Raw genomic sequence first — 14,047 nt, forward strand, 5'->3', positions numbered from 1 at the left:
ATTCGTAAGAGCTAGGATACCCCATGCCCGGCGTTTCTATACTGGCACCAACATACGAAGCATAGGTGTAAGTCTCTCCTAAACCATGGGCGGTACCCTCTTTGTTACGAAAATCGGGGTTGGTAAGCTTAAACTCATTCCTTAATCGCTCCCATGCGACTTTGTCATATTTGTTATCCTTCGGGTTAAAGATAGTGTCACTAGGAAGCGGCGCTCCTAACTCAAACAATATCCTACGAATAGTAAAAGCAACATGAAATCGCAGGAAAGGAATATGGAACATATCCGAGGCTATACCACATCCTTTAGTAGCAGCCCAGACAGCAAAGTTTAACTGCTGCGGCCAATACCGCATGTTGGGACCTGATAACCATTCTCTGGATTCTTTCCCTGAGTTATGTTTCATGGCAGTTTCTCTAAAGATGTCTCTGACTTTTGTCTTAAACCTCGTAGGACCCACGGGAATCTCCAAAGAGGTAACCATCTTAGCAAAGTCATCCGCTCCACCTTTGTTGTCGTAAAATGGGTAATCCTCTGTTGCCGGTAATAAATTCTCCGGGAAATTAGGCTGCCTTTCTTTATGCTTAACGGTCGCCTTTGGCTCCAAGTCCACATTGCTGTACATTCTTTCGCCGTTGAAGTAAATCCCATCAGGTCTGCGCTCAAACTTACTAGGGTCTGCATGCGGAAACATTTTCCTAAATGCTCTCCAGTTGGCATAATCCCTGTTGTCATGATGTGGCTGCTCCTCAATATCATTCCCAAAAGCGTCGTACATTAGTATATATAATGGATGTTATACCATCAGCACCTCCACTTTATCCTGATTTACCTAAGGAGGGACCTAACGAATTAAACGCTGAAAACTTTAGGCTCAACAAAGCAAACTTAATCCTGGCTTACTTGGAAGGACAAGCAAAACACTACGAAAAAGTTAGGAATAAATACGTCAGAGCCCGGAGTACGCTACATAAGATTGCGATAACTTCAGGATCCATTTCTGTCGTGTTAACGGGCTCCGGCGTTGCTACTTCGCTTACTGGGCCGGGAATAATCGTTGGAGTTCCTTTGGCCGGCGTTGGGGCAACCTGTGGTATTATTTCTGCTGTTGCTACGGGTATTATGAAAAAGCTATCCACGAAAATATCCAAGCATGACACGACAATAGCTCTATCTAGGGCTAAAGTAAATACTATTACCGATCTTGTCTCAAAGGCTTTGCGTGACAGAAAGATAGACGACGTAGAATTCTCGCTTATTCTGGCCGAAGAAGACAAATACGAGAAATTAAAGACGGACATAAGGAATAAAAAAACAATCGTAAAAGATCTTTCCGAGGAATCTCGCAAAAAGATCTACCAGGAGGCAAAAGAAGAGCTTCAAAGAAAGCTTGCTCAGTAAACATCTGCTTCGAAAAGAGCGTGACGGGATTCTATTTACATATCGAACGTCAGTCTAGAAAATATGCAGATTAAATATAATAATTTTCACATACATAAGCGTCCAGATGTGTCTGGCGTTCGCTTGTGATCGTGGACTTTGGGGCTGGGGAGGCCTAAAGTCCCGAGTTCGAGCCTCGCTGTAGATGCATTTGGACCGGTTGCTGTGAGTGAAAAAAAAGCCTCCCCCACTCACAGCAACCGTGGGGGGAGGGGTAGAAAGTGCGATTCAACCCCGCGATGGGGGGTTTCGCGATTGGAAAAGTCAGGGGGTGTCTCGGGACGCTGTCCGGAGTTCACCCTCTGGTGGGTCGTAAGAAAGATATATGTGTATGTACTAGAGGGCCTCTGGCGCGGGATGAAATAAGCCCCGTAAGCCCAAAATGCAAAAAACCCCACTGGGGATAGCTTGGTGTTCTGCGCGATGCATTCCCCAGTGGGGTTTCTGGCAAAATAAACGCCAGTTTTGCATTTTTATTTTCTCGGAATCCATCCTAACAGGGGGTGGTTGGGGTCTATTTTGTAAAATATTTCGTAAATTACGTCAGGATAATAAGGAATATCCTTATTCAGCCGACAAAACATCCACTCGGCTTTTGTCATATCAGAAACCTCAGGAATAGACTTACCGGTAATTTCAGACAAAAGATAGGGAATAGCTTTGTAATATTTCCCTAGCTTTAATTTTTTCAACGTTTTTCGTAGACTTTGTGGGGTTGGCTCTTCTAAATGGTCTATGATTTTCTTCTTTACTTCGTCGCTTAAATATATCGGATGTAAACCTTGGATATGACTCATCCAGTCCCTGAAGTATTTTATTCTCTTATATGGCGTTTTCTTACGACCTCCATTGGCGTAATACTGCTCTCTGGTAGCATTTGGTACGGCATTACGAATATTCTTACCACACTCGTAACACTGTGCTGACGTGTCGTCTTCTATTTGCATTTTCTTACCACAACACCAAAAGGGTTCTGGCTTAGGTACGATAACTTTAGGTCTTAGACAAATTATGCAAAAGTCGTTAACGAACTTCTTACATTCTTCGCACTCCATATATAGACTAACATATTTAAGTGCGCTGTTGCCCTCAACCACACTTGGAGTGGGGGTCGTCCGTAGGTGGATTTTTGACACGGGTCTTGCCCGTGTTGAGATTGCGCTGGAACCCCCATTCCCTATACTACTGCCGTGATACCTGATGACGGCTGTGGAGGAGAATACTTTGTATCGAGATTCGTTAAAATTTGTTTTCAAATTTGTTTTCAATTTAGAAGGAAGCATTCAGGAAGATATTTGATTTGTACGATTCGTGCGTCGATGACAACACCATGAGTGAACTTGGAGGAAAACCTTTGAAGGATTTAATGGACAGTCTTAGCTCAAGTCCAGGCTTAAATTCATCGTGGAACGAGGGCTCATGGGACTTCAATTCCGTGATCCTTGAAATCAACAGGGATTATACTCCGTTCGTGTTCTTTAAACTATGGGTGCAGCCGTTGGAAGCGAATTCTTCTGTTAATGGAATTTTCGTAAGTTTGCTGCCCACCTACTCACCTACCCACACTACCCACACCCACCCACCTACCGACCTACCCACCTATTCACCTACATACCTACCCACCTACCCACCTACCTACCTACCTACCTACCTACCTACCTACCTAACTACCTACTACCTACCTACCTACCTACCTACCTACCTACCTACCTACCTACCTACGCACCTACCCGTCTACCCACACTTCCCACAACTACCCACCTACTCACCTACCCACCTACCCATCTACCCATCTACCTACCTACCCACCTACCCACCCACCCACCTATGCCCACCTGCCCACCTACCAACCTATGCCCACCTACCCACCTATACCCACCTACTCACCTATACCCAACTACTCACCTACCCACCTATAATGTAACCAAGTGTCCAATCACTTTTTTAATTTTGTATAGATGCAGTCTGGAGGAATGAGCCTAGCTTCGTCGCGCTACAACTCTAACCACACAAGAAACGTGGAAGTATGTTTTACAGTTTTTTAATAATCCAGTTTTCCAACTTTGTGCATTTATTTTGTAAACACTGTATATATTCGTTTTGACTTCTACGATTGAAAATTATGAAACGCCTGAAGATCTTATCGAACCCCCAGATCTTATCGAACCCTTAAAACAACCTCTGGGCTGACCTAAGTCAGTGTATGGCTAACTCACAGATTGAACCCTGAAACAACCTCTGGGCTGATCTACGTCAGGACATGGCTAACTCACAGATTGAATCCTGAAACAACCTCTGGGCTGATCTAAGTCAGGGCATGGCTAACTCACAGATTGAACCCTGAAACAACCTCTGGGCTTATCTAAGTCAGGGCACGGCTAACTCACAGATCGAACCCTGAAACAACCTTTGGGCTGATCTAAGTCAGTGCACGGCTAACTCACAGATTTAATCAAAATTTCCAACCACTATTTTTTTATGTACGTGTTTTTTAGATTAAAAACGCATACAAGGCTCATATGATGCGGCTATTTAAACTTCTTGGGTTGAACCAAAATCAGTCACAAGAAATGATGGAGAGCGCGTTTTCAGTGGAAACAAAAATAGCTGAGGTTAGTATCAGTCATTTTCATTCCAGTAAGGTCTTACGTCAATTCTGATTGGCTGAACCAACTGCAAATCGCTGCGCGCGCATAATTCGAAAAAAAGTTCATCAGCTAAATCACAATTTTTCAATTCTCTACTTTTACATACCCATAATGCCTTGCGTCTTTGGGGGGTAACCAATCAAAAAAACTGTCCCAAATTGAAAGGTTTCTCAATTGAATTTATACTATACCTGCTTTTATCTGTACAATACTGATTATCAGTTTATTCCAAGTAATTTTTGCGTTCACAGATCATGAAGAGTTTTGGTCTTACAGAAAATGTATTTACTTACGAAAAAAAATTTAAAATTTACCTTGAACGTCTTCAAGCTTCTATCTTTTTCTGTTTATTACTTCTTTTTATTTTTGGATACCAAACAAGGTATTATCAACATTGTCTGATTAGCCTTCAGCAAAATAAGTGGGTTTTTACCCTCTGGTTACCCCCCAAAGACGCAAAGTATTATGGGGATGTGAAAGTAGAGAATAGAAATATTTACTTATCCATACATTATTATTATTACATAGTTTTAAAGTCTTCAGGTTGGAATAACAGTGATTTTAATGTGTTTATAGCTGTCACGGAATGTGCCTGACGCTCGTAAAGAAGAGGTGCTTACCATAAAAGAAATGGATAAAGATGAAGAGAAAACAAAGGTTGGATTATCGATCAGATTTTTTTAGTATTTTATCTGTTGACTTGCGATAAACGTTTGTGGGGTTAGGGTTATGTGGGTTATGTTAGGGTTCATGTGGCGAATGTAAATGGTCGGTGAGTTTTACTTGCAAAATATCTAAGCTATCGATGCTAATATTCCATTGTCCTTAAAGTGCACATGAACCCTTCGACAATACTTTCAGTACTGATTCTGCATAAAGTAAATAGTTGATTGGTAAAATATTTCTTGATTTGAGTGATGCGTCTTTAAGTTATGAAGGTTTATACTTCCAATATGTTAATGATGATGACGTCAGGTAAGGTATTTGAGTGTTTTTGTTGTAACTAGTAATACTAAATGCTGGCCATTTTGAAAATAAAAATTGTAAATAGCTTTCATGTAAACCATGAGTAAAATAATGATGCTTTTTAAATACTGTTTCTATGAACCAGTTCGATTTTGTATATTTGATTAAGCCTTAATAGACGTCACACTCATTAGCATATTGGAAGTATAAACCTTCATAACTTAGAAACGCATCACTCAAATCAAGAAATATTTTACCATTCAACTATTTACTTCGTGTAGAATCAGTACTGAAAGTATTGTCGAAGGGTTCATGTGCACTTTAAAGAATTCCATTTAATGTGTTTTGAAAGACGCCTCCAAACAAAAGTGAATAAAAGGATAAGGAAATAAGACCTTAATTTTGATTTTGATTTACCCCGACTGAGTTTGCGCATACATGTACGACACGGCGTGTTTATCAAAATGCATCCCACATGGAAAGGAGGGACGATTGGAGTTACCTCTTCAGCGACTCATGCAATATATTGGGTCTGCTGGTCATTGCAAGGGGTTAATCATCTACGGTCTAGGGGCCGACTAACCTCTCCCTTAGGCTTCGGCCGAGCTTCCTGATCAGTCTGTAAATCCAGGGATAGCGGTGGCCGGGTCGAAATCTCCGGCGTAGCCGTAAATTCTTCGAGCTGCCATACGACGGTTCAGCACTCGATGTCTGGAAGTATGGTCCTAAAATTATTCATCATAAAAAATGATAACCGGAGTCTTTAAAAGATAGATCAGTTTGGAAAATAATAAGTAATTAAAGGCAAGCTCTAGGACGGATTCAGGAATTTTTGAGAGGGGAGGGGAGAGGAAGACGGGTCAAAACCTATATTAAGCAAAACCTTTTCATGTCCACGTCATTGAAAACCTTTGCTGAACCTTGAAATAAATTGCGTATATTTTAATCTTTTTTTTATTCATACAAAATATACTTCAAACCTGTGGCAAAACTAAATCTAGGAAATAGATAAAAATATTTTAAAAACGGCCTGAAGGTACTGAGGAAAGAACAAATAAAGGAACGAAGCAAATGACGAAGCAAGGTCCTGCCTGTGAAGTCCTGTGAGGTCCTGTGAGGTCCTGTGAGGTCCTGTGAGGTCCTGTGAGGTCCTGTGAGGTCCTGTGAGGTCCTGTGAGGTCCTTTGATGTCCTGTGAGGTTCTGTGAGGTCCTAGAAGTCCTGTGAGGTCCTGTGAGGTCCTGTGAGGTCCTGTGAGGGAGAGAACAAGGGGACGTTAAGAAAAAAGCTGAATAATTTGTTCTCACTTTGAAAATGTCTCGTTTTTCGTTGTAGATTAACTGGTTGGAATTCTTTACGAAGCTTTTCGAGGACACAGACTTTAAACCTACAGAAAGCACCCAAATCGCTCTTGAAAGTCGTACTTTTTTCAAATCACTCAATCGATATCTTTATAATGCATCAAAGAGGTAAAAAGAAAAGAAAGACAGACAGGCAGACAGACAGACAGACAGACAGACGGACAGACAGGCAAGACAGACAGACAAGACAGACAGACAGACAGGCAAGACAGACAGACGGACAGACAGGCAAGACAGACAGACAGACAGACAGACAGACAGACAAGACAGACAAGACAGACAAGACAGACAAGACAGACAGACAAGACAGACCGACCGACAGACAGACAGACGACAGACAGAAAGACCACTTGTCATTCCCTTGAATATGTTTCTTTGATTAAGTTATACATAGTTTTGCACAGTGATGTAATGCATATTTTCAAGTTTATGGATAAACAAGTAAATCATACTCAAGGTAATGACATGTGGACGGAAATGTGTTCTCTCCTTCTCCATCTCAAGGAAATCAGTCACACTCGTGATGGGAAAACAAATGGCAAAACATTTACGTCTATGGCCAAAAGGCAAACCTAACTTTCAGCACAGTGTAATCCATTTTTTAGCCTTGTTCTTTCTGTTTATTTTCTTTTATAATAGACCTCCTCGGCTCTGGAGTGCTCGAGCGTAATGTTGTCCCATTTCAGACCACGTGTCATTCCCTTGAGAATAATATTCTTTTTTTGAGTTGTATCCATATTCATGTGTCTTCTCATGTGCAACCGAGCGCAAACCTTAAACAAAGAAATGATACTCTAGGGAATGACAGGAGGTCTATTAAAACCATTCTCTCTTGTTACTACAGCGACCTAGCTAACTACATAATGTGGCGATTGATTAACCATTACTCCAGTATATTATCCAAACCTTTCCGTCAGTCGTTACCCACCTTTTACAAGGTCTTCCGGGGAACAGTGCCAGAGGTACCTCGATGGGAAACATGCTTGATGGAAGTCAAGTCGTACTTTGGGATGGCCATAGGACGCATGTTCGTTGAGGAAGTCTTTAGAAATGGCAGCAAGGCTGAGGTAGTAACTTAGGCAACCTTTTGTTCGCGCACATACACGTAACCTAGGTAACCTGTAATAGACCCCTTGCAGGTGACGTCATAGGAGCTCAATTATGAGGACAAACCAAAAACATTCCAATCTCTTGAGAATTTGGAAACCTATTGTTTTACCCTCCAAATTGAGCTGCATTCCAAAGTGCTCCAAGTGGTCGACCATACTTTATCTGCGATTTCTCTGTTGCTCAGGGCTAGCATCGATTTGTGTAGAACATTCAAGTGTTCGTTGATATTTGTAAAAATATTCTGAAGCCGAAATGAGGCTTACCCTGAGTAAATGAGTCTTTAATCAACGAACACAGCGGTGTTGTACGGATTTGATAATTGCCTATACCAAGTATCTATAGCTCCGTGCACCTATTATTAGAGTATGTTTCGTATGACTGTGAAATGGTTGCGCACACGACACGGTTACGGTACTCAATAGAACCCTTTACCTAGTGCGTAATGTTTTTTTATTTCAGACCACATGTCAATCTCTTGTGAATAAGATTGTTTGAGTCGTATCTATATTCATGTGTCTTCTCATGCGCAATCGTTAAACAAAAAAATGATACTCTAGAGAATGACAAGTGGTTTGAAATAGGGAAATGTAACTTCCAAGGTAATAATTATTTAATATTTCTATTGCGCATGTTCTATTGGGAGATACCCACATGCGCAAAGAGGTAAAGAGATCTGTTGTTGAGGCTCCATTCTCTTGTTTCCTTCTTCAAGGTTACAGAGATGGTAGAGAACATTAAAGAAGTTTTTATACAAGACTTTGATCAAGTTGATTGGATGGACAGTAAAACACGAGCAGTTGCCAAGGAAAAGGTGGGTCTGTTGTTATGCAGGAAGTACGTAAATCAAATCTATACGGAAAAAAATTTTGCGATTCTTGCGATTTTTTTTTTTTTTTTTTTTTTTTTTCCGATTTTGTCCATAATTAATAATGGTAAAGAATTTACTTGTAAGATCGCCGCAAAAATCGCCAGTGTAAACGGGGCTTGAAACAACCCTTGGGCGGATTAAAGTCAGGGCAGTGCTCACTCACAGGTCGATAGTTTTTTTCATAAACATACTGTAAAGGCAATCAACGCCTTTCAATTCCTACCACGCTGTGAAGGAGTGGAAGAGTTTTGCTGTTGAAGTTATGGATTTAGAGAACACTGAAGCATTCAAATCAAATTTCGTTAAATATGTCATATCCAACTGTGATTTAAATAGGTTTCGTTTATCAGATGTAAAATGTTATTATACTTGAAACCTCGATTATTTTTTATGCTTTTATTTTATTCAATCGCTATTTCGCTTCAGTCAACAGGGACGTTTTAGTTAAGGATCAGTTAAAGGGGCACTTGGATAAAAATGGATAAAAATTGGAAATGACTTTAAACTTAGTTAAAGGTATCTATAAGGCCCCAATAGTAGCCAAGCAACATATTTTCTTCACAGTGAAATGTAGCGGATAAAAATTATCAGTTTTATTCAGCATCTAAATTTGGAGTAAATGACGTCATTTACTCAACCCTATTGTTCTTTCTGCTTTTAAATCAAAATATCTCAATAGCAAGTGGCTCCCAGGCTAAAATATTCACTAATCCGGTTTACATAATCATAATTTAGTCATATTATCCTCATATACTTCAATTATTCGGACTTTCAAAAATTCTGGCGTTTTCATCCAAGTACCCCTTTAAATTATAAAACCAAGGGGAAGAAGCTTCCTAAATAAATATAACTAAATAAATTTCTCTGCGATTTCAAATATCAGGCAAAGGCCATGGACGAACATGTTGGTTATCCTGAGTTCATCATGGATGATAGCAAACTAGCTGATTTATACAAAAAGGTAAAACGTACTTGTATTGGGTGGGACCCGTCTACACATGCATCTTACCGATACTAGAGAAAAACGTTTGCGTATGCGTGCATTTCAGCATGTTTTCTAAGAATTTAAAAGAGTTAGAGTGAGAAAATAAATGTTTGTTTTCTCCGAGTATACGAAACATTTCACGATCATACTTTTGTCAGACCAAGATACTGTATTAACAAACACAATATAAAAGAATTAGCCTTAAGTTTCAAGCATGGACACTAAGTTTTGGCATTTTGTAAAGTCCATTTGTCAGGCATGTTTGAATGTCAAATTTGCATATTATTGCAATAGCATGAAGACGTCTTGACTAATTTGCATACGGATCAGAGCATGCGCACACGTTTTTCACTCGTGTCCATCTAACCACCTTTTTTTTTACTTTTGCTACAACTATTCTTGGTTCGCAATCAATCCCAAGAGAGCACAATAATAAAAGGGATGTCCGCCATTTTGGAAGATATAACAAAAGAATTCATTGAAAAATCTTTTGTCAAATTCTTCCAACATGGCGGCTATGACGTCTATTGCAAACGAAGAATATACTAAACATACAGGTTTACTGAATGTGTAATCTCAGTTCTCTCTTGGTTTGATTTTTCTATAGATGGATGTGAGGAACGACACTTATTTTCGGAATTACTTGTCAATCGATAAAATTGACAAGAAAAAGACATTCGAAAAAATGGGAAACCCCGTTAACAAGGAAAGGTGAGTAATAAACTAAACATAAAAATAAACAAATAAAAAGTAAAAATTGAGTTGTGTGGGCAAGAAACATAGTTACAGAAAAGATATTTTATTTTTAAAATGGACGAAAGCTATTATATCCCAATCGTCAACATCATCATCATCAGCAGCAGCAGCAGCAGCAGCATCAAAAACAGCACAACATCCAGCAGTATCATCGTCGTCATCTTCGACAACAACTTCATCATTAGCATCAACACTGTTATTATTATTAACACATCATTATTATCATCGTCATTATTGTAATCACAAAGATCACCATCACCTGCAACACCATTATAGCCTGCGTAGCGGCGCTTTCAACAACGCCCTTTATCATCATTTATCATCATGATGATTTGTAATTGATGGATTGCAAACATTCCCAAGAGAGTTAAAAGACAAAACCATGACGGCCATTGTGGTACCGTTAACAATGGATGCTAATGAGAAATCTTTTGTTAAATGGTACCAACATGGCGGCGATGACGTAACGTGCAAACGAAGAATACCACCTTAGATTATCATTCGAATAAAGAAAGACAATACTTCTTTTTAATGTCATTGTCTTTTCTTCCAGCTGGGAAATGTCTCCAACAACAGTCAATGCCCTCTATAAAAGTACCTCCAACTCCATCGGTAAGGAAGTAAATATCACGCCTCATACTCGTAACACTTAATGAAGTTCTGCAATTCTTTTTGCAGTGTTTGTTCAATTTTGAACCTAGCTATATAACATTTTTTTTACAATTTGAATTTTGAAAAAAAAAAATGTATAGAGGCTTTGCATCATCATGTGATGACAGCCATGTCAGGAGGCACAACAATAGAGCATTTCCCCATGGGAAACTGAATTCTTTCTTGTGTAAATCAGATTAGACCAGATGCAATTGTTCCTGCCTCCTGTCATGGCTGCCATCACGTGGTGGGGCAATGCCTCTATACTATCAAATGTTTGACAGATAATGATGGCACAGAACATTCTGTTAAATAAACGAATACTTTCTTTTGATTTGTTTTTATTTTTACTTACAGATATTCCTGCAGGAATTCTACAAAAACCTTTTTTCTCGGAGACCTACACAAAGTAAGATGTCGACTAGATGTGAAAAAGCCGTGCGCGCTCAAACTGCATGATGGGAATACGTTGAAAGTAGAAAGATATGTTGAACATTTAGTTTTGGATATTTCCAACAAATTTCCAAAACGCAAGTGTCATTCCCAACAAACGTCCAATAGTCCCCTTCACAGTTCCCTGCGCCATCTTGAAAGGTAGCCTTGCCTTTGCATCGAAGCGAGACGAACGGTGAGCTTGCAATGATAGAGACACGTGAATAATTGTCCAAGGTGTTAAAAAAGGCCTCTATCATTGCAAGCTCACCTTTCGTCTCGCTTCGATACAAAGGCACGGCTACCTTTCAAGATGGATGCAAAGGTACGGCTACCTGCTTTCAAGATGGCGCAGGGAACTGTGAAGGGGACTATTACATATGTCATGATATTTCTAGCATATTTTTAATCAAGCAACTTGTTCTTTGCGCAATTATAAAGCACTCCTCTACGCATGGTGCTGCTCCTAACACTTCTCTCGTGTTCAACCAAACCCTGGTGCTTTATAGCAGCACTGCATGCGCGCGTTTCCTATTTATTCATTTAATCGCACATGATTTTGTTGCGATTATAACTTGATTGTATCTTCTTGATCTAGTTCTCTAAACTTTGGTGGCATTGGCTCCATCATTGGGCATGAGATGACCCATGGTTTTGACAACCTAGGTGAGTGAAACGAAAACATTATCTGCAAGGGTGATTTAGCAGTAGTCTCAGGATTGATTCCTGGACTCGTCACCACATCTCTACGTTGATGCGAGGGTTTTTCTCGGTTTCCTTTCCTCCGCAAAACCCAAAACGCTAAATTCCAATTTAGCTGTGAGTTATAGCCCAGACTTAGATCAGCCCAGAGGTTGTTTCAGGGTTCAATCTGTGAGTTAGCCGTGCCCTGACTCAGATCAGCACAGAGGTTGTTTCAGGGTTCAACATCTGTGAGTTAGCCGTGCCCTGACTTAGATCAGCCCAGAGGTTGTTTCAGGGTTCAATCTGTGAGTTAGCCATGCCCTGACTTAGATCAGCCCAGAGGTTGTTTCAGGGTTCAATCTGTGAGTTAGCCATGCCCTGACTTAGATCAACCAGAGGTTGTTTCAGGGTTCAATCTGTGAGTTAGCCATGCCCTGACTCATAGATCAGCTTCGTAGTTGTTTCTTAGAGTTCGATAAAATTAGTGTTTGAATAACATTTTGAGCGGACAGCGGTGTTAACAACCTTTTATTTTTTTAGGGAGGACTTACAACCAAAAGGGGAATCTTAAAAAATGGTGGTCCAACTCGTCAATTGAAAATTTCGAACGTCTTGCGAAATGTTTCGTGGATCAATACTCCAACTTTACGTACGAGGGTACAAATGTAAGTATGACAGCAGGAAAGTAGAATCAAAAGATGCGGTTGAGTTAAATTGGTATTTTTATGACTGCGAAACGTAAGGTACTGACTTACAGCACCACGTACGTACACGATACGATTTGTCTTAACATTAAAAAGTAGCACCTTATTGGTGGTGTGAGAATGTTTTCCCAATTGAACGTGACAAACCTCTAGGGGAATAAACAGTTGTTTTGAAACTCGTCGAGATATCATCGTACCTTGCAATCCATGAGATGGCTGCCATATCGTCGAAGTGGTCTATTAGGTACAGATACGGTAAGCACAGGGGAATTGGCCGTATTTTGCGCGCTCATTTGAATACCTAAGTGCCTTATGTATGGTGCTCATTTCATTTCGTCTAGTTGAATGGAGAAACCGTCCTTGGAGAAGTTATAGCTGATAATGGCGGTGTAGAAATATCCTTCAAGGTTAGTAGACGAGATTGGGTATTAGCCCTATACAGAGTGTGTAACCATGTGACTCGAAATCCCTTGAGATATGAATAACAATGAAACAACCGTCATCTTGGTTGATCTAACAAGAGAAGCTAATGAGGAATGCTTTGTCATCATCAACCATGCAAGATGGTGGTTATGACGTAACATGCGCATGCTCTATACATTGTATTGTGGTTATGTTTTAAGGGACGAAGTAGACGCCATCTTGTTATTTGTCCACAAGAACAGCCCCACAATGCACCGCAATGTCAACTTGACCCAGTTTTTTCCTCAACCTCGTCGTGACTAATATTATGCTATCCTCCTTCTCTCTCTCTCTCTCTTCCTCTCTCTCTCTCTTTTTCTCTCTTTCTCTTCTCTCATAGATTTTAATCGTTTTTATCAATGTCTATCTGTAGGCTTACAAACTGTGGGTCAAAGCACATGGCCAGGAGCCCATGCTACCAGGAATCAACCTTAGTCACGAACAAATGTTTTTCCTCTCCTACGCTCAAGTAAGTTCTGGGATGGGTTCCCTGTGTTAAAAGGTTTGGCTCAGGCAGTTTCTGGGATGGGTTCCCTATGTTAAAAGGTTTGGCCCGAACTATTGTGAGTTCGAGGGGCCTGATTCACGTCCTCCCCATTTACTTTCTCACGCGGCGACCATGTTGGCTGGACACTAGATTTTTGCTCTTCTAGCCTCGCATTCAAGTGTTTCTGGATGAGCTTTGAATGGAAGAAAAAAGCCTTTAATTCTCACTTGGAATAATCAGTGGCTGCCGCGTAATAAAGTTCTATTGAATGGAAGTACGTCCCTAATTTGCAATCGTCTTCCATTTGTTTATTAAGTTCTGTATAAAGTATAAAATGTAGAGGATAATTGAATTATTCTCCGAATCTTTCAGATATTTTGTGCTTCTTACAGTAAAGGATCTGCTGCGAGGATGATCTCATACGCGCGACATCCTATCAACCCGTTGAGGTGTGTAGTCTAGTGTAACGTCTAGCACATAGAAAAGGAAAAGGG

The 14,047-nt window shown here is 40.2% G+C and overlaps 1 protein-coding gene across 2 annotated transcripts in view; it reads left to right on the plus strand.

The window, feature by feature from the left end:
• The window catches only part of LOC116288204 (endothelin-converting enzyme 1-like), a 35,688-nt gene that overhangs the window by 20,002 nt on the left and 1,639 nt on the right, over positions 1 to 14,047 (plus strand). For both annotated transcript variants that reach the window (XM_089035075.1, XM_031694962.2), the window contains exons 3-18: positions 2,714 to 2,971; positions 3,399 to 3,464; positions 3,936 to 4,052; positions 4,665 to 4,745; positions 6,389 to 6,522; positions 7,259 to 7,481; positions 8,237 to 8,335; positions 9,276 to 9,353; positions 9,985 to 10,088; positions 10,687 to 10,745; positions 11,142 to 11,193; positions 11,815 to 11,882; positions 12,441 to 12,565; positions 12,946 to 13,011; positions 13,440 to 13,535; positions 13,926 to 14,002. In XM_089035075.1, coding sequence (XP_088891201.1) covers positions 2,771 to 2,971; positions 3,399 to 3,464; positions 3,936 to 4,052; positions 4,665 to 4,745; positions 6,389 to 6,522; positions 7,259 to 7,481; positions 8,237 to 8,335; positions 9,276 to 9,353; positions 9,985 to 10,088; positions 10,687 to 10,745; positions 11,142 to 11,193; positions 11,815 to 11,882; positions 12,441 to 12,565; positions 12,946 to 13,011; positions 13,440 to 13,535; positions 13,926 to 14,002 — 1,646 coding nt within the window. In that variant the 5' untranslated portion in view covers positions 2,714 to 2,770. The remainder of the gene's footprint in view (positions 1 to 2,713; positions 2,972 to 3,398; positions 3,465 to 3,935; positions 4,053 to 4,664; positions 4,746 to 6,388; positions 6,523 to 7,258; positions 7,482 to 8,236; positions 8,336 to 9,275; positions 9,354 to 9,984; positions 10,089 to 10,686; positions 10,746 to 11,141; positions 11,194 to 11,814; positions 11,883 to 12,440; positions 12,566 to 12,945; positions 13,012 to 13,439; positions 13,536 to 13,925; positions 14,003 to 14,047) is intronic.

Source organism: Actinia tenebrosa, unplaced genomic scaffold, assembly GCF_029948245.1.
Source record: "Actinia tenebrosa isolate PJP-AT-01 unplaced genomic scaffold, QUT_ActTen_1.0 PGA_scaffold3__52_contigs__length_22856419, whole genome shotgun sequence".
In the NCBI taxonomy this organism is placed as follows: domain Eukaryota; kingdom Metazoa; phylum Cnidaria; class Anthozoa; order Actiniaria; family Actiniidae; genus Actinia; species Actinia tenebrosa.